The sequence below is a fragment of the Choloepus didactylus genome, chromosome 2, assembly GCF_015220235.1.
Source record: "Choloepus didactylus isolate mChoDid1 chromosome 2, mChoDid1.pri, whole genome shotgun sequence".
NCBI classification, from domain to species: domain Eukaryota; kingdom Metazoa; phylum Chordata; class Mammalia; order Pilosa; family Megalonychidae; genus Choloepus; species Choloepus didactylus.
In genome coordinates, this window is record NC_051308.1 from 119,511,985 (window position 1) to 119,534,649 (window position 22,665).

At 40.2% G+C, this 22,665-nt stretch overlaps 1 protein-coding gene across 6 annotated transcripts in view; it reads left to right on the forward strand.

Moving 5' to 3' along the window:
- The window catches only part of NOTCH2 (notch receptor 2), a 195,282-nt gene that overhangs the window by 159,437 nt on the left and 13,180 nt on the right, over window positions 1-22,665 (forward strand). For all 6 annotated transcript variants that reach the window (XM_037826241.1, XM_037826240.1, XM_037826242.1 and 3 more), the window contains 8 exons: window positions 9,502-9,730; window positions 10,556-10,757; window positions 12,292-12,445; window positions 12,827-13,011; window positions 14,142-14,274; window positions 18,554-18,790; window positions 20,595-20,707; window positions 21,631-22,136. In XM_037826241.1, the coding sequence (XP_037682169.1) occupies window positions 9,502-9,730; window positions 10,556-10,757; window positions 12,292-12,445; window positions 12,827-13,011; window positions 14,142-14,274; window positions 18,554-18,790; window positions 20,595-20,707; window positions 21,631-22,136 (1,759 nt within the window). The remainder of the gene's footprint in view (window positions 1-9,501; window positions 9,731-10,555; window positions 10,758-12,291; window positions 12,446-12,826; window positions 13,012-14,141; window positions 14,275-18,553; window positions 18,791-20,594; window positions 20,708-21,630; window positions 22,137-22,665) is intronic.

The window sequence follows — 22,665 nt, forward strand, 5'->3', positions numbered from 1 at the left end:
ATTTCCCACATTGCCAGGAGGATTCACAACTCTGGGAGTCATCCTATATAAGGGGGACAGTAGTGAGAGAGAGGCTTAGAGAGAGAGGGGGCCATATCTGAGCAACAAAGAGGCTCTTTGGCGGGGGGGCGGGCTCCTAGGCACATTTATAAGTGGGCTTAGCCTCTCCCTTGCAGCAACTAGCCTCACAAGGGAAGGTGCCCAGATCCAGGGCTCGGCACACTAATTTGGCAGTCTTCAACGTTTGCAGGAAAATAAGCAATAGCCCAGGTGGGGAAGTCCAACACGTCTGCATTTCTCCCCAGTTCCTTGGGGGGCCCCACAAATATATGTATACTCTCTGCCCATATCACTTTGGGATGTCGGGATTTCACTCCAGCCTGTACAAACTCACCAAATCCCACTTCCCATTCACCGCTCCTTGCACCTATGGTGTTCAAACAAACTGATCACACAAGTTAGATTAACTAGTGTGTTATGGAAAATATAGATCCTGTACCAGATAAACATCTCCTCCCTTGGTCTCACACGTAAGTTGTAGTTTTAAAACCCAGCCAGTATCGTCCTTTACCCTTGGGCCTGATTTGCCTTAGTCCTAACCAGATCCTTTTCATTCATATCTCTAATTAAAGTCTGAATTCTTTTTCAGCTCTTTGAACAGTTGCCATATGGGGTAATACCGACATTCATAGCTGCCAAGTTGTAGCTCTGAGTCTCATGTTTGACACAGATACCCAAAGTTCCAGAGACTGACCAGGTTATACACAAGGAGCTCAGCATCTCAGGATTTAGAGATAACCATTACAACTCAGGAATAGATGTGACTGCTGTAAGAGCTTACATTCTAAAGATCATTATAATAAGCATTTCCCCTGATAACCTGTGCTCTAGATTCAGTTCTGAGAGTTTACATATTATGGGTAGTCCATATTAATGAGGCATTATAGTGTTTGTCCCCTCGTTTGTGGCGTGCTTTACTCAAAATTCTGTACTGAAGATCCATTTACCTAGTTGTGTGTCTCACAGCTTCATTTTTTCTTGTAGCTGCTCAATTTTCTATTGTATGCATACACCACAGTTCACCATTCTGTTTGTTCATCAGTCAATGTACTCTTAGGCCACCTCTGTCTATTGCAAATAGTGAATACTGCCACCATATATACTGGTGTGTAATATCCATTTGTGTCTCTGTTCTCCAATCTTCCAAGTATATACCACATACTGAGGTTGGAGACCTTGAAACTCCCACATACCTAACTTCTTGTGGAACCACCATACTGTCCTCCAGATAGACTACAAGGTTCTGCTTCCCCACCAACAGTGAATGCATACATCTCTCTCCATAGTTCTCTCCAATGCTTGTGTCCCTCTGTTTATTTTTTCCCCCCTGCAATTTTATAGGGATATAGTCAAATACCATGCAGTCATCCACAATGTACAATCAGTTGTTTACAGTATCATCATATGGTTGTGCATTCATCTCCACAGTTAGCGCTTACACATGTTCATTACTCAGAAAAAAAAAAAAAAAAGAATTGAAACAAAAGAATAATAAAAAGGATAAAAGGAAAAGTAAAAATAAAATAAAATACAGCAATAAGGTCAGACAACAGCACCACAACCAAGAATCCTGTACCCCTCCCCTATATCCCTCCATCCCAGACATTCAGCTTTGGTATATTGCCCCTGTCACATTTAATGGGAGCATACTACAATGTTATTGTTAACCCCAGACTCCAGTTGCATTGGTTACATTGTTTACCCCAATACCCTCCCCTTTTCAACATCCGGCAAGGTTATCTTTCATCTGTTCTCCCCCATATGAAAACATTTTTGTATTTAGTTACCATCACTCAACACACTCTAGGTTTCACCGAGCTACACAGTCCCAGTCTCTATCATCCATTCTTCCCTCTGGTATCACACATGCCCCCAGCTCTCCTCCCTCAACCCCACTCACAGACATCTTTGGTCAGTACACCTACAATACTGTGCTACCATCACACAGCACCACACTCTCCATTTCTAAATCTACACAGACAATCCTGTTGAACATTGTATAATCCTTCAGCTTGAAGTACCTGATCTCTAACAACTTTCTATCTCCTGATAACCTGTGTTCTCAGTTTTAACTCTCAAAGTTTGTTCATTAATGTTCATATTAGTGAGGCCATATAGCATTTGTCCTTTTGTTTCTGGCTAACTTCACTCAACATAATGTCCTCAAGGATCATCCATGTTATTATATGTTCTGTGACTTTGTTCTGTCTTACAGCTATGTTATATTCCACTGTGTGTATGTACCACAGTTTGTTTATCAACTCATCCGTGGATGGAAATCTGGGCTGTTTCCATCTCTTGGCAATCGTGAATAATGCCGCTATAAAAATCGGTTTACAAATGTCCATTCATGTCTTAGCTTTCAGTTCTTCTAGGTACGTATCGAGTAATGGAATTGCTGGATCATATGGCAATTCTATGCTTAGTTTCCTGTGGAACCGCCACACTGCTTTCAGAGTGGCTGCACCATTCTACATTCCCACCAACATTGAATGAGTGTGCCTCTTTTTCCACATCCTCTCCAGCACTTGTAATTTTCTGTTTTTTGGATAATGGCCATTCTGGTAGGTGTGAGATGATATCCCATTGTGGTTTTTATTTGCAATTCCCTGATAGCCAGTGAAATTGAACATCTTTTCTTATGTTTTTGAGCCATTTGTATTTCCTCTTTAGAAAAGTGTCTATCCGTATCTTCTGCCCATTTTTTGATTGGGTTGTTTCTTTCTCTTCTTGAATTGTAGGATTTCTTTATATATTCTGGATATTAAATCCTTATCTGATATGCGGTTTCTGAATATTGTCTCCCATTGTGTGGGGAGCCTTTTCACTTTTCTGACAAAGTCCTTTGATGTACAAAAGTGTTTAATTTTGAAGAGATTCCATTTATCTATTTCTTCTCTGATTGCTCATGCTTTGGGTGTGATGTCTAGGAAGCCACCTCCTATCACTAGATCCTTAAGGTATTTCCTACATTTTCTCCTAAAAGTCTTATGATCTTAGCACTAATGTTTAGATCCTTAATCCATTTTGAGTTAATTTTTGTATAAGGGTCAGAGAGAGGAGTCCTCTTTCATTCTTTTAGATATGGATATCCAGTTCTCCAGACACCATTTATTCAAGAGGCTGCTCTCTCCCAGTTGTTTTGGATTGACTGCCTTATCAAAGATCAAATTTCTGTAGATGAGGGTCTATTTCTGAACACTCAATTTAACTCCATTTGTTAGTATATCTATCTTTATGCCAGTACCATGCTGTTTTGACTACTGTTGCTTTGTAGTATGATTCAAAGTCAGGTTGTGAGAAACCTCCCACTTCGTTCCTCTTTCTCAAGATATTTTTGGCTATTCAGGGCACCTTGCCTTTCCAAATAAATTTGGTTATTGGTTTTTCTATTTCTGCAAAGTAAGTTGATGGGATTTTAATTGGTATTGCATTGAATCTATATATCCATTGAGATAGAATTGACATCTTTACTATGTTTAGTCTTCCAATCCATAAGCATGGTATGTTCTTTCATTTTTTAAGGTCCTGTTTGATTTCTTTTAGTAGTTTCTTATAGTTGTCTCTGTATAGGTCTTTTGTGGACTTGGTTAAGCTTATTCCTAAATACTTGATTTTGGGTTACTATTGTAAATGGAATTTTTTTCTTGATTTCCTTCTCCTGTTGCTCATTGCTTGTGTATAGGAAAACTTGATTTTTGCATGTTAATCTTGTAGCCTGCCACTTTGCTGTATTCATTGATTAGCTCTAGTAACTTTGCTGTACATTTTTCTGGATTTTCTACATTGAGTATCATGTTGTCTGCAAACAGTGAAAGTTTTCTTTCTTCTTCTCCAATTTTGATGCTTTTTATTTCTTTTTCTTGCCTAATTGCTCTAGCTAGAACTTGCAGCACAATGTTGAATAACAGTGGTGACAGTGGGCATCCTTGTCTTAGAGGGAAAGCTTTCAGTCTTTCCCCATTGAATATGATGTTAGCTGTGGGTTTTTCATATATTGCCTTTTTCATATTGAGAAAGTTCCCTTCTATTCCTATCCTTTGAATTGTTTTCATCAAGAAAGGATTTTGACGTTTTTTCAAATGCCTTTCCTTCATCAATTGAGATGATCATGTGGTTCTTCCGTTTTGGTTTATGGACGTGGTATATTACGTTAATTGTTTTTCTTATGTTGAACCAGCCTTGCATACCTGGAATAAATCCCACTTGACCATGGTGTATAATTCTTTTAATGTTCTGCTGGGTTCAATTTGCAAGTGTTTTATTGAAGATTTTTGCATCTATATTCATTAAAGAGATTGGTCTATGATTTTCTATTTTTGTGGTGTCTTTGTCTGACTTTGATATTAGGGTGATGTTGGCTTCATAGAATGAGTTAAGTAGCTTTACCTCTCCAGTTTTTTTCAAGAGTTTGAGCAGGATTGGTACTAATTCTTTTGTGAATGTTTGGAGGAATTCACATGTGAAGCCATCTGGTCCTGGGCTTTTCTTCTTTGGGAGCTTTTTGATGACTGATTCAGTGTCTTTACTTGAGATTAGTATGTTGAGGTTGTCTATTTCTTCTTGAGTCAGTGTTGATTATTTGTGCTTTTCTAGTAAGTTGTCCATTTCATCTAGGTTGTCTAATTTATTAGTGTATAGTTGCTCATAGTATCCTCTCATCTCTTCATTTCTGTGGGGTCAGTAATGTCACCTTTTCTGTTTCTGATTGTGTTTCTTTGTATTCTCTCTCTCTCTCTCTCTCTCTCTCTCTCTCTCTCTCTCTCTCTCTCTCTCGCTGTTAGCCTTGCTAAAGGTCCATCAATTTTATTTATTTTCTCAAAGAACCAACTTCTGGTTTTGTTGATTCTCTCTATTGTTTTCCTGTTTTCAATTTCATTAATTTCTGCTCTAGCGTTTGTTATTTCTTTCTTTCTGTTTGCTTTGGGGTTAGTTTGCTGTTCTTTCTGTGGTTCCTCCAGGTAAGCAGTTAATTCATCAATTTTTTCTCTTCTCTTTTAATATAGGCATTTAGGGCACTAACTTTCCCTCTCAGCACTGCCTTTGCTGCATCCCATAACTTTTGATGTGTTGTGCTTTCATTTTCATTTGCCTTGAGGTATTTAGTGATTTCTCTTGTAATTTATTCCTTTACTCACTGTTTGTCTAAGAGTATGTTATTTAGCCTCCATGTATTTGTGAATTTTCCAACCTTCTACCTGTTATTGATTTCCAACTTCATTCCATTATGGTCTGAGAAGGTGTTTTATATAATATCAGCTGTTTTAAATTTGTTGAGACTTGCTTTATGACCCAATGTGTGGTCTATCCTGGAGAGTGACCCATGAACACTTGAGAAAAATGTGTATCCTGTTGTTGTGGGGTGTAGTGTTCTATAAATGTCTGTCAAGTCTAGATCCTTTATTGTACAATTCCACATCTGTTTCCTTATTGATCATCTGTCTGGATGGTCTGTCCATTGATGAGAGCAGTGTATTGAAGTCTCCAACTATTATTGTAGCAGCATCTACTTCTCCCTTGAGTAATGACAGTGTTTGCCACATGTATTTTGGGGCACTCTGATGTGGTTCATAAATATTTGTGATTGTTACATTTTCTTGATGAATTGTCCCTTTTATTTATATATAGTATCCTTCTTTGTCTCTGTTGATTGTTTTAAATTTGAAGTCTAATGTGTCTGATATTAATATAGCTACTTCCGCTTTTTTCTGGTTGTTGTTTGAGTGATATATCTTTTTCCAACCTTTCACTTTCAGTCTATTTTTATCCTTGTGTCTGAAGTGAGTTTTTGTAGCCAGCATATAGATGGGTCTTGTTTTTTAATCCATTCTGCCGGTCTATGTCAAACTGGAATTTAATCCATTGACATTTAATGTTATTACTGTAAGTACAGGACTTCTACCATTTTGTCTTTTGGATTTTATATGTAATATCTTATTTTTTTCTCTCTCTCTTTTTACCCTTCCTGATAGTCTTAATTTCTACACTATTCTCCAAACCTCTCTCTCCTGTCTTTTTCTATCAGCCTGTAGCACTCCCTTTAGTATTTCTTGAAGCGCAGGTCTCTTATTCACAAACTCTCTCAGTGTCGATCTGTCCAAAAATATTTTGATCTCTCCCTCATTTTTTTTAAATTTAACTTGATTGAGATTCTTCACATACCATATAATCATACAAAGATCCAAAATGCATAATCAGTTGCCCACGGTGCGATCATACACCCGTGCATCCATCACCAAAATTAATTTTTTTTCAATTTTTAGAACATTTTCGTTACTCCAGAAAAGAAATAAAGACAAGAAAAGAAAACTCAAATCCTCCCATACCCCTAACCACCTCCCCTCAATTATTGACTCATAGTATTGGTATAGTACATTAGTTACTGTTGATGAAAGGATGTTAAACTGTTACTAACTGTGATACCTAGTTTGCAATGGGTATGTTTTTTTTCCCTATATACCCCTCTATTAATAACTTCTAGTTATAGTGTCATACTTTTGTTCTAGTTCATGAAAAAGATTTCTAGTATTTGTACAGTTAATCACAGACATTGTCCACCATAAGATTCACTGTTTTATACATTCCCGTCTTTTAACCTCCAACTCTCCTTGTGGTGACATACATGACTCTAAGCTTCTCCTTTCTACCACAGATACATGCCATTCAGCACTGTTCATTAATCTCACAATAACATGCTACCGTCACCTCTGTCCATTTCCAAACACTTAAGTTCAACCTAATTGAACATTCTGCTTATAATAAGCAACCGCTCTCCATTCATTAGCCTTGTTCTATATCCTGGTAACTTACATTTCATGCCTATAAGTTTACATATTATAATTAGTTCATCAGTGAGACCATACAATATTTGTCCTTATGTATCTGACTTATTTTACTCAATATAGTGCCTTCAAGGTTTCTTCATCAACCCGTTTTTTTTTTTCAGATGGTTTTGTTCACCTACCATACTTTCCGTCCTAAGTAAACAGCTGGTGGTTCCCTGAATAGTTACATATTTATGTATTCACCACCATAACCACTATCTCTATAAAGACACCTCCACTTTTTCCACAAAGAAGGAGGAAGAGTCAAAGAAGGTAGAGAGGAAAAAGAAAAAGAAAGGAAAAAAAATGACAGCTAAAAAGCAACAAAAGGAAAGATAGAATTAAACTAAAGTAGAATAAGAGAGTCAGACAACATCACCAATGCCTAAAGTCCCATACCCCTCCCTGTGTCCCCCTCTTATAGGAATTTAGCTTTGATATAGTGCCTTTGTTGCATCTTTTAAAGGAAGCAAAATACAATGTTTCTGTTAACTGTAGTCTCTAGTTTGCACTGATTGTATTTTTTCCCCTATACCACCCCATTTTTAACACCTTGCAAGGTTGACATTCATTTGTTCTCCCTCATGTAAAACATATTTGTACATTTTGTCACAATTGTTGAGCACTCTAGGTTTCATTGAGTTATACAGTCCCAGTCTTTATCTTTCCTCTTTCCTTCTGGTGTCCCACATGCTCCTAACCTTCCATTTTCAACCATACTCACAGCCATGTTTGTTCAGTATACTTACATTGCTGTGCTACCATCACCCAAAATTGTGTTCCACACCTCTCACTCCTGTCTTTTCCTGTCTGTTTGTAGTGCTCCCTTTAGTGTTTCCTGTAGCGCAGGTATCTTGTTCACAAACTCTCTCATTGTCTGTTTGTCAGAGAATATTTCAAACTCTCCCTCATCTTTGAAGGACAGTTTTGCCGGATATAGGATTCTTGGTTGGTGGTTTTTCTCTTTCAGTATCTTAAATATATCACACCACTTCCTTCTTGCCTCCATGGTTTCTACTGAGAAATCCGCACACAGTCTTATCAAGCTTCCTTTGTATGTAATGGATCACTTTCTCTTGCTGCTTTCAGGATTCTCTCTTTGTCTTTGACGTTTGATAATCTGATTATTAAGTGTCTTCTGTAGGTCCATTCAGATCTATTCTGTTTGGGGTATTCTGCACTTCTTGGATATATAATTTTATGTCTTTCATAAGAGATGGAAAATTTTCATTGATTATTTCCTCTATTATTGCTTCTACCCCTTCCCTTCTCTTCTCTTTCTGGGTCACCCATGACATGTAATTCATACGCTTGATGATGTCATTCAATTCCCTGAGACATTGCTCATATTTTTCCATCCTTTTCCCTATCTGTTCTTTTGTGTATAGGATTTCAGGCGTCTTGGTCTCCAGTTCCTGAGTGTTTTCTTCTGCCTCTTGAGATCTGCTGTTGTATGTCTTCATTGTGTTGTTCATCTCTTTTCTTGTGCCTTTCATTTCCATAGATTCTGCCAGTTGTTTTTTCAAACTTTCAATTTCACCCTATGTTCACAGTGTTTTCTTTATAGCCTTCATCTCTTTTGTCATATCATCTCTGAACTCGTTGATTTAGTTTTTGATTTGATTTAGCATATTTCTTTGAAAATCTTTAATAGATTGTTTCATTAAAGTGAAACAATATCTCAACTGTATCTTAATTGAGATGTAAGTTTGTTCCTTTGACTGGGCCATATCTTCGTTTTTCTTAATGTAGATTTTAGTTTTCTGTTGTCTAGGCATCTGGCAAAAGAAAAGGAGAGAAGAAACCAGAAAAAATGGCTTTTCAGAGAAAGGCCCCAACTTCCCAGATCTTCATATGTGCCCTTCTTTGTATTCTGAACACCCCCAACTCCAAAAGTCTTTTTTTTTTTTTTTTTTTTTTTGCTGTTTTCCTTAGCCCTGTCTCCTCTGTGCTGGGCTGATTGCTCCTGGATTCTCTATTATCTGGTCTCAGTTTATCTTGTGGTTGGAGTTTTTATTCAGCAGTCTGAGTTTTGTAATCAATTCTGCAACTCGAGCCAGGATGAGCCTCCCTCCTGGTGGTTCCCAGCACAGACTGCTTCCTCCTCCCTCAGGAAACCAGCTACAAGACAGTCTACTGGTCTGGCGGGGAGGGGCATTAGCTCCCTGGCTGGGGAAACTTACAAGTTTCGCTGGGATCTTAGTTGCTGCACCCGTTCCAGGCTGTTGTACAATCTGATCACAGATTTCCCTGAGGTGGCTGTTCCACACAGTTCCTGGCTATCTACAAGCTGTCCCAGAGGAGTAACTAAAACCCACACCTCACCACCCCGCCATCTTGCCCCACCTCAAGTTTTATAACTTTTAATTTTACGAAGGCATTAGTAACAATGTAGGTAAAATTCATCCCAGTTATCAAACAGGTTAAGAATCTCAAGCAAATGATATTAGATTCATTTTACAGGTGGGAGGTAAATGTACATAAAGAGGTTACATACATAAAAGTTAGAATCATTACTGCCCTTGGCATGGCTTGGTTCAGGTCACTCATCTTCATGAGTCTAAAATGAAAGTGATGCTGCTGTTCAGAGTTCTAATTCTTGTGTGCCTCGGCTTAGATCCTTGCCAGAATGGAGGTTCCTGTGTGGATGGAGTGAATACTTTCTCCTGTCTCTGCCTTCCGGGGTTCACTGGGGATAAGTGCCAGACAGACATGAATGAGTGTCTGAGTGAACCTTGTAAGAACGGAGGGATCTGCTCTGACTACGTCAACAGTTACACCTGCAAGTGCCAGGCGGGATTTGATGGAGTCCACTGTGAGAACAACATTGATGAGTGCACTGAGAGGTGAGCCACCCCAGGACCCAGGCGCCCAGGTCTTGTGGGAAAAAGGGAGAAAGGAGAGCACGATGCTGGGATGGGCAGGGAGAAGGCATCCATGTGGGTCCCACTTTTACAACCATCTCTCATTGCCCAGTTCCTGGTCCACAGAGAGAGACAGAGTCATATATATATATATGACTATATATATATATAGTTATATAGTTAGAAGGTCAGAGGCTGGAAGTTGGAAAGCTCTGTGGGATGAAAATCGTCATTTATTTCTAGCTCAAAAGAGCTATAATCCTGTTCCATTCTCCTCTTGACTCTTGTTCATGTCAGTTGACCCTTGATCTAAAAATTTCCATTTCTTTGTGGATTTGTCATCACTCATCAAGTAATTTATAGGGGATTTGTTTTGTTTTGCTTTTATGAACAAGTTTGTTCTGTTTCTCTTTCACAAAGAAATCTAAGGTCAACAGATATTTATTGAACACCTTTCAATTCCCTAAATTGACTTAGGGGAAAAATGAACTGTAATACCTGGAAAAACCAAAGAAGTTTTGGGCAAAGCCTGGAAAACTTCACTTTCTCTGGGAATCTGTAGTGAGCGCAGCTTCTAAATACTCCTAAGCCTTTTGGTTATAGAAAGGAAGCTGGCACTCAGGGCTTCTGGCACCCAGACTAGTTTGGAAGAAAGTGGAACTTACTGAATGTGGGAGCTTGGGAGGTTGTTTGCAGGTATATTTATATAGTGGTGGGCCTCTTAGATTCCAGAAAACTTACTTTTCAAATAGTGAGATTAGAGGAACCGGGTTACATAGCTGATGTTGTTCCCTGTTTTCTCCTTAGCTCCTGTTTCAATGGTGGCACATGCATAGATGGGATTAACTCCTTCTCTTGCTTGTGCCCGGTGGGCTTCACTGGTCCCTTCTGCCTCCATGAGATCAATGAATGCAACTCTCAGCCATGCCTGAATGAGGGAATGTGTGTTGATGGCCTGGGTTCTTACCGCTGCACCTGCCCCTTGGGCTACACTGGGAAAAACTGTCAGGTAATTAACTCCCTCCTCCCACCCCCCAACACACACACACATACATACACACTTGTTTTCTGGGCAGAAAATTCTGGGTCTCAGGAATATCCCTGAGATAAATCTGGGTCACTTCTTACTAGCTGGTAGATTCACTGACAAGATTATATGGATTAACAAACCTAAGCAAGCTTGCTAATAGCAGACTTACTGCAGAACTGCAAAAACTGCAAAGAAAATACATGTGAGAAATAAGCACCCATGTGTTTTTTACATTGGGAATAGAGAAAAGAAAGTAAAGAACAATTAAGACAAAATCTTTAAAGCACAGATGTAATATCTAAGGAGATAATAATTACCATGTTATTGTAATGTTGTAACACTCTCAAAACAAAACTGTTCACATGTATTTTTAATTCAATTATATAAATATACATTTTCATAAACTCTAGTCTAGTCCTTTCATTTCATGGAGGAAGAAACTGAACCCTAGGGGAATGGAGTAACTTTTCATGGTAGCATACCGCACAGCATGTGGTTTAGTTTTATGCTATTTCACCTCTTAAACTAGGAGAACTCCAAAGGACTTAGGAATAAGTGGCTAAACATAATTCGACTAAAAGAGTACACTTAACTAAAAGGGTAGACTTCAGTAAGGCTTTGACTGTATTGGGCATGCACCCGACCACCTCTCCATATTAAACAACTTGTTGCTGTTTCAGTGGATCAGAACATTCTTTACTAGGCTTCCCATAGTGTGAGAGTGGAGGTGCTGGTGAAGTGCTCTGCCTTCCCCTCACTGCCCCTTCTGTACACAGCCTGTAATCTCATGGGGCCTTCATCTCCCCAGGCACTGAGCCACCTGTGTGTGAATTACGAAGGAAAAAGATGCTAGTTCTCTCCTTCTCTTTGCCTCTTATTAGCATAAACCTAATTTTCTCCCTTTCAACTTAAGCTGTTTGGTAGTTTTAGGTTTATTCAGCAGTCTTGAAGTCCTTTTATCCTTTTTCATCACAGACAGATTTGCTCAAATCCCACATGGGATTAGCGGGGAGGGGAGTATGGACCTGTCAGATGGCTTGAACTCTTTCTAGCCCCACAAGACTGCCCTCTATCTAGGCATGATCATGTTTGTCTGTTTGTTTTTTCTCCTGCTATGTACTGTGTTCTGTACCATGTACAAGTTCTGTGCTAGGAGCCCAGAATGTAAAGACAAGTAAGATACAGTCATGGTCCTCAAGTTCACAGCTCTGGGGAGAGGAGAATTGGGGAGGTAGAAACAGATAGCATACCAATAAAAGGTAAAATTAGAGCATACGAAATAACTTACTGAGTTTTAATAGCAGAACCAAGAAGAATTAGACTCTATAAGAAGGGTTAAATATACCTGTGAACACTGTGTCTAGATTAAGTTTGGATGAGGTCATTTTTCTGTTCTTTCTTTTTTTGGATAATGAGTATGCTTTCCTTTGATTTCTTGAAATGCAATGAAATGTATTTTCCTCATTTTCTGTACTGGGATTTTGAGATATATGCACTCCTTCCTCTATTTCAGAACCTGGTGAACCTCTGCAGCCGGTCTCCATGTAAAAACAAAGGCACTTGCATTCAGGAAAAAGCAGAGTCTCGGTGCCTGTGTCCACCTGGATGGGCCGGTGCTTACTGTGATGTGCCCAATGTCTCCTGTGAGGTGGCAGCTTCCAGCAGAGGTGAGCTCTGCCCCCCTGGGCTTGAGGGTCATTCACTCAAATATCGACTGACCAGTGAGTGGTGTTTTAGGGCAGGAATTATTGTTGTGGGTTGAGAGGAAGGGGCACATGTAAGTAGATAGCAAGGTTCTGGAGAAAGGGCCCAAGACAGAAGGTGAAAAGGTAGAGGAACAGGTTTAGAGAGTCCAGAAAGAAATGTATTTGAATTGAAACTAAAACATGGTCTACTTGCAGGGTTTGTTTATTTTTAACACAAATATCTGGTGTTGAGGGTTGTGAACTAGACAAGAATAAAATGTGTGTTGACTGGCTTAGATTAGCTTGCTCCTTGTTCGGTCTGACCCTGACATGTGTCACATGCATTTCCTTGATGTTTCCCAGGAGTGCTTGTAGAGGACTTGTGCCAGCACTCGGGGATCTGTATCAGTGCCGGCAACACTCATCGCTGCCAGTGCCCCACGGGCTACACAGGGAGCTACTGTGAGGAGCAGCTGGATGAGTGCGCGTCCAATCCCTGCCAGCACGGAGCCACCTGCAGTGACTTCATTGGTGGATACAGATGCGAGGTGACTGAGATGAAGGGGCATAAGTCAGAGAGCTCCCAGAAGATTGTGCAACTGCTGTGAACACTAGTATATTTGATTTAGCTGCTTTTGTCATAATTTTTACAATTGATAGACTTTTTACCAATCACCATTATAGTGTTTACCAGTCACTTTTTCTTCCAGCCTCCCTGTGAAATAAGTTAACATAGCCCTAGAAAGATATTTTCATAGAGGTGTGGAACCATCCACCACCACAGGGTTGTTTCCAAGATTCACAGTTGACATTCACCACCGGAGTGGATTTCCAGGGCCACCCAGTCCAATGGCCCGTGGTGCTTTCCCTAAATCTCAGCTGGTGTAAGAATAGCCACTTTCAGGAATGTGTCTTTGACCCATGTCACTTCTGTATACAGCCATTGATCAATCAACTAATAATTCTTTCAACAAAAATGTTGCTTAGCCTGTTCCTCATAGCACCATGGTAAGCATTACATGCTTATATTTGAGAAAATACCTGTCTTTTGAGGAACATGTCACTGTCTTCTTAGTGTGTGGACTGATCATGGTTAGAGCAAGATGCTAACAAAACATTAGACACATGAATTGGATATCAATCCAGGCCACCAAGCAACACTGAGAAAAGCTTTGTTTCTCTACCATTGCCAGCTGGCCCCCTCCTCTCCCCTGCCCCACCCCTGTCCTAGAGTTTCTCACACATACATGCATTTCCTGAAACTTGAGATTCATTAACACATCTTCACTTCAACCACACTCACATATGACTGAGTCAGTAGGATCCTCATCACGTACAAAGGAATGCATCTTTTAAGTTAGGAAAACCTGCTCACAGGAGGAACACATGTTTTACACAGAGGCCGTATCTGAAATAGCCCTTAGAATATTCAGGCCTTGCCTTCCCTTCAAAGTGGCTTCTTCAGCTGGAAGAGGAATAGATCAGTGCTGATAATCTACATGTTGACCCTGTACAGGATGGTTAATGAGGAGTGTGATGGTTCCAGAGAAATATATAAGAGCCAAGAGAGGGGAAGGGGTGTGTCACAGTAACTTTCCAGATTCCGCTTGTTCTCATGGTCTGGTCTGTTTCCAACAATGATCCAATATGTCTTGTCCTTTTTGCTTCCTCCTGGCAGTGTGTCCCAGGATATCAGGGTGTCAACTGTGAGTATGAAGTGGACGAGTGCCAAAATCAACCATGCCAAAATGGAGGCACCTGTATCGACCTTGTGAACCATTTCAAGTGCTCCTGCCCGCCGGGCACTCGGGGTATGAAATCAGCCCTACCTGTCACCCATCCAGGGCATTCTCTAAGTTACAAATCCTTGCTTAGTGTTGAGGTTTAAAAAAAAAAAAAGAAAGATAGACTCCCTTCATTTTAAGATTTTAGTTCTGCATCCTGGTAATTTAAGCCATTTCATTCTCTCATCTCTTGCCTAGATCTGATGTTCTGACTCACGTTCTCAGCTCTGTCTGATTATCATTGACATCTTAACTTCTTGTGTTCAATGAAACACAGAATGTGGAACTGATACTATGTTGTAACAAAATTAGCCTGGTCATCAGTATTTCTTGGGGCTTAAGGGAAAGCAGCAAGTGACCCTTTGAGTAAATAATTTGCATTTACCTACTTATGTAATTTTTTCCTAGCCAGTTCTTACCTCATAAGGTGGGGAAATGAATGAAATGAAAACCTTTGTCTACTTTTGAGGCTGTACCTTAGGAATTGCATTAAGGCCTAAAGAGTCAACCCTAGCCTGGGAAGGTAGAGACAGCATTCGGCCTTGGTCATTGCCACTGCTTCAGAACAGTCGCTTACAAAGAGCTTTGAGTATTGTGTATTAGAAGAGATCTGGTTATGATGAAACCTGTTCCAAGCAGCCTGTGGAAAACAAAATATAAGAGGCCATAGAAGATGGTGAGAATTAATTCTCCTAAGTGCCAAAGGGAATAGAATGTTAAGGAGGTATTTATACGATCTTGGATCTCTATGTCATGAAGTTTGATAATTTATCTTCCTGGAGTTCAGAGTTTGGCTAAATTAAAGTACAAAAGTATGCCACTAGTAGGCTAGTTATTGAGGAATGAGGTTAAAGGGGAAGAGAAAACCAAGGGCAAGCAGCCTTCAAATATTTGAATGTTTGTCATGTGAAAAGGGCAATTCTCTACTGTTCTAGGAATCAGTGGTTGAAACAGAAGTCTATTTCAATTTATTTTTAGTTTGTTTCTTTTATTAATTGTACTAGTTAGGACAGGTTAGGTTTTCTGGTTATAGCAAATTAAACTCCAAATCTTAGTGGTTTGACCCAATAATGGGTTTCATCAGTGAAATAAAGTCTGATGTGGATTGGACTACTTTTTCTATATTTTAGGTATGCAGTTTGAAACACTTGACATCCAAGGTATCCATAACAAGGAAAGAGATAGAGACATGTAGGGTTATGCAGTGGCTTTCCCTGCAAACTGGAAGCAACACACACCACTGTTGCTCACAGTCGATTGGCCAGAACTAGTCAAATGGTCCCAAACTGACTGTAAGGTAGACTGGGAAATGTAGGAGAGCACACGGATATTCACTGCAAACTAAAATCTGTGCTATACCACTAATTTTTTTTATTAGAGATGTCTAGTCCTGGAATGGACTATATCATAAGGCAACAAAATTTCTCTCTCTTCTGAGCATTTGTTAAGAATGGCTTAGAATAATAGTGTCCCCAAATATAGAATTCTTGGTTGACAGTCTTTTTCTTTCAAAATATGCAGTATGTCATCCCACTGCTTTAAGACTGCTGTGGGGTTTTTTGTTTGTTTGTTTTGTTTTTTTGTTGTTTTTTAAGAGAAATCCGTTGTTAATCTTATTGAGGATTGCTCATATGTAACGAGTTGCTTTCCTTTTGCTGCTTTCAAGATTCTCTCTTTGTCTTATTCTTTTGAGAGTTTGATTATGATATGTCTATGTGTAGGTCTCTTTGAGTTTATCCTATTTGGAATCCATTGAGTTACTGTCCCATGTATGCTTGATAGGTATGTGGAGTAGAATTTATTTCTTCTGGCTTCTTTGGCCATTGGGGAGCATTCCTGGTGATTCTGAAGGCCCATGACCTCATTGTAAGAGTTACTGCAATGCCGTTTTTATTCCCATATCCCTGAGCTTTGGATCTTGGCCTGGATGTGTTTCCAGTTCCCCCAAGTCCAGGCTCACTGTAAGAGTTCTTCAGGCTGTGTTTGAGCTCGTTCCCACTAAATAGGTCTGCCCATTACTGGTGGTTCCATTCTGGTGGGAGAATGGGCACCTCTGTTCATTTTACTAGCAGTCCCTAAATATCAAATATTCTTTGAGACCAGGAGCACATACTGGTTTTGTTTGTTTTCATGTTCTCTTTTTATTTAATTTAGTTTTTAAGTAGGTAATATCTGGACATGGTTTAAAATTGAAATATATACATTTAGAAAAGGTATACAGTGAAACATTTCCTTCCCATCACTACCCCCTCCCACACCTAATTCTCCCTCTTCCACAAACAAGAAGCCACTACTTTCAGTTTCTTCTGGCTTTTTCTGGAGTTTTTATGTATCCTTTGGAATTCCTTTAAGCATACAGAAGTCAAATACAAATAAATATTATTTTCCTGTTTACTCTGAAGATAGAATAGTTGACACACCCTTTTGCACTTGCTTCTTTAAAACTTAATATAATTGGAGATCTTTCCATATCAATTTATGGAAATTCCTCAATCTGTTTTATAGCTGCAAAGAATTTCCTTTCTTTTATTTTATTTAACCAGTGCCCTAATGATAGACATTTGGGTTGTCTTGCATGGGTCCTGCAATTATTTGTAGAATCAACTTTCAGAAATGGAATTGCTGGGTCAGAGAATATGTGCACTTGTAATTTGGTAGACATTGCTGAATTGCAGTGTACCAGCATGCATTCTTTACAATGTGGATGAATAAATTCTCATATATTTAAGAGTCATTTGGTTTTTCTTTTCTGTAAGTTCTCTGTTCATATCTATATTCCCTTTTTCTATTAGTTTGTCAATCTTAGTATTTTACAGCAATTGTCTTAGTCTATGATATCAGTTACAAATATTTTCCCCTACATATTGTTTTTTGTTCTTGGTTTTGTTCATGGTAATTTTTTCCATGCAGAACTTTTTATTTTTTACAAGGGTTAATTTATCAATCTTTTTCTGTGGCTTCCAGATTGAATCCTTGTTTGCAAAGCCTTCTATACTCTAAGGTTATAAAGGAATTCTCCCATATTTTCTTCAAGTACTAGAGTACTTTTTCTATATAGCTACTGATTTGTCCCAGCACTATTTTGTGAATATTTGATCTCTTATCCAAAAATTTGAAATTTCCATTTGTATTTGTTTGTTTTATTGGACTTTCTTTTTTGTTCTACTGTTCTATTAATTCACCAGTATCATTCTATTTTAATCAGTAAGAATCTTCTTTTTCAGAGTTTTCTTGGCTAGTCCTACAGTTTATTTTTCCACATAACTTTAGAATTTAGTTTAAATTTCCTGTTGATATTTTTTATTAGGATCACAGTAAATTTTATGAATTAGTATAGTGGAAAGAATGACATTTTTATACTGTGGAGTCTTCCTAACCAAATCGTGACATGTCTTTTCATTTTATTCAGGGTGCTTTTATGTCTTTTGGTCATGGTTATTTTAATGTTGTCATCATATAGGTGTAGCACATTTCTTGTTAAGATTATTCTTGGATATTTTCTCTTTCATTATTGCTATTGAAAATGGGATCTTATGTTTCTTTCTTTTTCTTTTTAACAGTCTTGCTTATATAAGTATATGCTATAAATACAAGTGTTATAAATAAGAGCTGTTTTCCTTTCTTCTGTAACCTCTTAGAATTTATCATGGAGTAAGTAATATTTAGAATAGTCATTGATTTATTTTGCTTCTTTTCAAAAATGTTTACAGATATTCATGCCACGTGGCTCATTTACATCCACAGTACATTAAATGAGTTTTGTTTCAAATGGAAAAACCTTTGAACTTACAGCAGAATATTTCCCCAAATAAAAAAAAATAGAGCATTTTATACTATTTATGGGGGAAAAGTCAATGATTATAAAACTTAAAAATATGCATCAAAATTCCATTCCAGTTCTTACCTACATTTTTATATCCTGTACTTGTAATCTATGTATTTACTAAGTTATGTTCTTTTGTGAGTGGTTTTTAATTTTTTTGAATGAAAATGAATAAATTAATGAAAATTTCTTGAGTCTCTCTAGAGCTCCAGTTTCCTTTTCTTTAAGATAGACAAAGAAGTAGTACCTTACTGGATTGTGTAGGAAAATGCATGTGAAGCTCTAAACATACTCTCCTTGGTTATTACTGCTCCCTGGGAGAATAGCAGCTGTCATAGATCAAGAGTTGTGCTTTTCTCTGCCGGACCTAGAAGGTCCCACTACAGATAGGCTGTGAAATTCCAACAAGGGTGGCCGTCCCTTGCCGGAAAACAATGTTCAAAGGATTTTCATAGTTCTTTGCCTCCCCTCTCATTCCCCCAGGCCTGCTCTGTGAGGAGAACATCGATGACTGTGCGGGGGGTCCCCGCTGCCTTCATGGTGGCCAGTGTGTGGACAGGATTGGGGGCTACAGCTGTCGCTGCTTGCCTGGCTTTGCTGGTGAGCGGTGTGAGGGGGACATCAACGAGTGCCTCTCCAACCCCTGCAGCTCGGAGGGAAGCCTGGACTGCATACAGCTCACCAACGACTACCTGTGTGTCTGCCGCAACGCCTTCACTGGTGAGAACCTCCCTGGCACTCTTGCTTTGAGGGAGCTATTAGCAAGGAAACTGGGCCCTAAATGTCTTGTCCCAGGCCCAAGTAAAGCTTTTCTTGTATGTGGAAAAAACTAGATTAGCTTAATGTAGCAGCCCAATTTTTCCCAAAGTCTGTGCTCCATGCAATGTTATAATCCAGCTCTACCTTATATTTTTCCTGAGACGCTTTCCCTTTGGTATGCATTGATTTTATCATGCCATACTCCGAATATAGAAGAATAATAGTGTTGAGAGTAGTTGAACAAAATTACATTTTGATTTCAGGAACCTTACATCTAACTCTGGTTTTATCACCCAGCCTCTTTGGCATGTAATGATTTGAGTTACTGGGTAGTTCCTGCCATTGGCACTTGCTTTCTACTTCTTGATCCCAGAGAAGCTTAGGACCTTCTAGTTTGGACACGTTTAGCCAAAAATCAGTTAATGGGGTGAAGCAGTCATAAGTGCACCTGCACTGCTTAGACTTCGCCATGCTCCCAGTCTCTTCCCAAGCTTCTTTTTACATCACAGGGTATAAAGATAACCAAGCTCTACCTTAGATAGGGGCTTTATCATAAGCAACTTTTGTTCACCTCTGGAGAAGGTCAGCTCAGGGGCTTTTTGGTACTAAAATAGTTGTTTGTTTCTACCACAGTTTCATATTAGCCACAATGTGTCTTGGGGGGCCGGAGGTGCAAACCTGGCTCCTTTTCCTTCTTTCTCCCCTATGGTCCCCTTTACCTGGAAATGCACATGCACCCCACAGTAAGGAGAAAACAGGAGAAAGAGGGAATGCAGACCATGGTGAATGAGTATACCACAAACAAGGAGTAATGTCTGCATTTTCCATGCTTGTGGATGAAAAAAAAAATCGCTGAGCTCTTTGAGCATGTGCAAACATGACCCCACTGATTGCAGTTATTGTCAGATACTGTTGTTGGGATGACCAGTGAGGGCCGGTGGTACCCTGGACACCTGTCCATGTGATGGCAGCTCCTGCTCAGTGGCTGCTGCTGTGACTTGAAGAGACAAATATCTGTAACTCTTGCCTCTTTATTCTGGTTGGCCAAAAACATACAATTTTTTTAAGCCACCTGCCTCTTCCCTTCTAAGTGACTGCGGTCCAGAGTGGGCCCATCTGTTATTTGCCGAGACACCACCTCTGTGGTTTCAGCTACTTAGTTCACTTTATCATTGATCAGTGACCTAGAAATGTCTTCTCTTTCAGAACTGTTTTCAAAGAAAATTAATGCTGGGAAAATTAAGCTGTATTTTAAAGCAGTGCCAGTCAGGTTACAGGAAGTGATTGTAAAGAAACACTTCAGATGAAAATTCTCTATAAACTGGAAGTCATCATACAGAATGTATTGGCCTGGTATAGCCTCTTCTTTGAAGTAGACTATATTAACAAAATACAGACTTATGAAAAGTGTCTTCAGAAAGCACAAGTGTCATTTTCTCTTCTTTCTTTTCTTTTTTTTTTTGTATGATTTGAGTCACTTATCATATCCATCTTCCTTTGTGAGTTGGTTTGGGGTTATATGCCATGTACTTATTATGTAGGCAGAATGAGTGGCGCTGGTCTAAGCCAGAGATGGGGCCAGTCATCTTGAGATCCAGCCAGTGTTTTCTGACTTCTCATATTCCCAGCAGATTGGAACTGAACTCTGTACTTCTTGCTCCATTCCTAACTCTAAGGCTAGGTCACATCCTAGTGGCATTCTGTTCAAAAACTTGCAGTTACTACTTCTGCCTTCTAAAAATCCCTTTTCATTTTCTGCCCTGAGGCCGTCACTGTGAGACCTTCATGGATGTGTGTCCTCAGATGCCTTGCCTGAATGGAGGAACCTGTGCTGTGGCCAGCAACATGCCTGATGGTTTCATTTGTCGTTGTCCCCCTGTAAGTGCCCCAGTGCTGATTTAAGAAGCATATTCTCTTTTGTGTAGTGTCTGACAAAGCTAAGGTTAAACCCAGTTTTTTTGAGCTCCATGGTGGAGAGTTTTTCAGTTTCAGCTACTTCAGAAGAACATGCCTGGAGTTTTCCATTTAATGCTGTGCTTATACCCTCCCAGAAACAGTGAGCTCCCTTATCTGTGACTATCAGTCATCAGAAGCAACAAGGAAAAACCACAAGAGGTGGAGGAATGTTGCCGTGGTATCAGGACTAGTGTCTCCAGCTTCCTGGCTCTGTGCTGGAGGACAGTCTTGCTGCCCAAGTCAGGCCAGAGTTGTTAGAAACGCTACTCACACCCTCTTCCAGGAACCATTCGGGAGTGAGCTGCTTCTTACACTAGAAGTTTTAACCTTGTGCTGTGCAGAGCCTTTTGCTGCTGCCAGAGACTGAAACCGTCCTAAAATGGAGATTACTATGTAGGGAAATGCCAAAAGGAAGCCTCTCCAGTAATCTTGGCTTGGGTTGAGCAGGAAGTGTAAGAATGAAATAAGACATGAAATTTTTTCAGATACGTGGAACTCCAGAAGTGATTTTTCCCCCTAATAAAGTCATTATCTGAATGATACAATGATGGCTAGAAAAGGCACCTAGAGAAGATGACTTTCAACCCACCATGACCTGTAGACTTAATGTCTACAAGTGAGAGAACTCTGCATTCACCCCTTGGAACCATCGACCCCAGCCTATAGGTTGACTTGAAGAGGTCGTCTCCTAGAACTTGGCCCAGGAGGCTACATGGAGGAATCTTAGCCAAGTGTCTAGTCTCTGTCTCCCTATAGGTGTGACAGAGAGGGAACTGGAAGGGGGGAAATGCGGCAAGCTCTCAAGAGTCCTACTGTCATCCTCATTTCTTCACCAATTTCTACAGGGATTCTCCGGGGCAAGATGCCAGAGCAGCTGTGGACAAGTGAAGTGTCGGCGAGGGGAGCAGTGTGTGCACACTGCCTCAGGACCCCGCTGCTTCTGCCCCAACCCCCAGGAGTGTGAGCCAGGCTGTGCCAGCAGCCCCTGCCTGCATGGGGGTACCTGCTACCCTCAGCGCCAGCCTCCTTATTATTCTTGCCAGTGTCCTCCACTGTTCTGGGGCAGCCACTGCGAACTGTCCATGGCCGCCACCAGCACCCCTCCTGCCACCTGTCTGAGCCAGTATTGTGCTGACAAAGCTCGGGATGGTGTCTGTGATGAGGCCTGCAACAGCCATGCCTGTCTGTGGGATGGGGGCGACTGTTCCCTTACCATGGAGAACCCCTGGGCCAACTGCTCCTCCCCGCTTCCCTGCTGGGAGTACATCAACAACCAGTGTGATGAGCTGTGCAACACGGCCGAGTGCCTGTTTGACAACTTTGAATGCCAGGGAAACAGCAAGACATGCAAGTAAGGGCTCCGGGGTCCCCAGAAGCTGATGGGGACTGTCACTAACACAGCTCGGTCTCTTGTTCTTGCTCCTAACCACTCCAGTGCTTCAGCCCAAGCTGCCTCTGCTTTTCAGAGTGGGGCCTCAAGGCCCTCTTCTCCCCGGTGTCAGCCTTGTCCCATCGCACACTGCCCTGTGGTCTCCCTTGCTGACCGAGGTCTGCGAATGCTCACTGCACAGTCGTCCTCTTTCTCTGCTTATCTCTGCCTTCTCACCTGCTGCTCTCATGACCTCCTGGGGGAAATAACTTTTGGAAGTGGTGTTACCCACTCCCAGGCAGCCTCTCACATAACCTGCCTACAGGATGGATGGAAAGGTCTGTACTGCTCCCTTTTCTCCCCATTCCAGTCCCTAAACTTGGTTTTCCCCATCTAGATTTTAGTCAGGAAGCATAAGCTATATTAGGCCACTTAATACCCCCGGTCTTTGTTATTGCAGCTTTTATACATTTATATAGTGCTTTATGGTTTACATAATACTTCTCATATT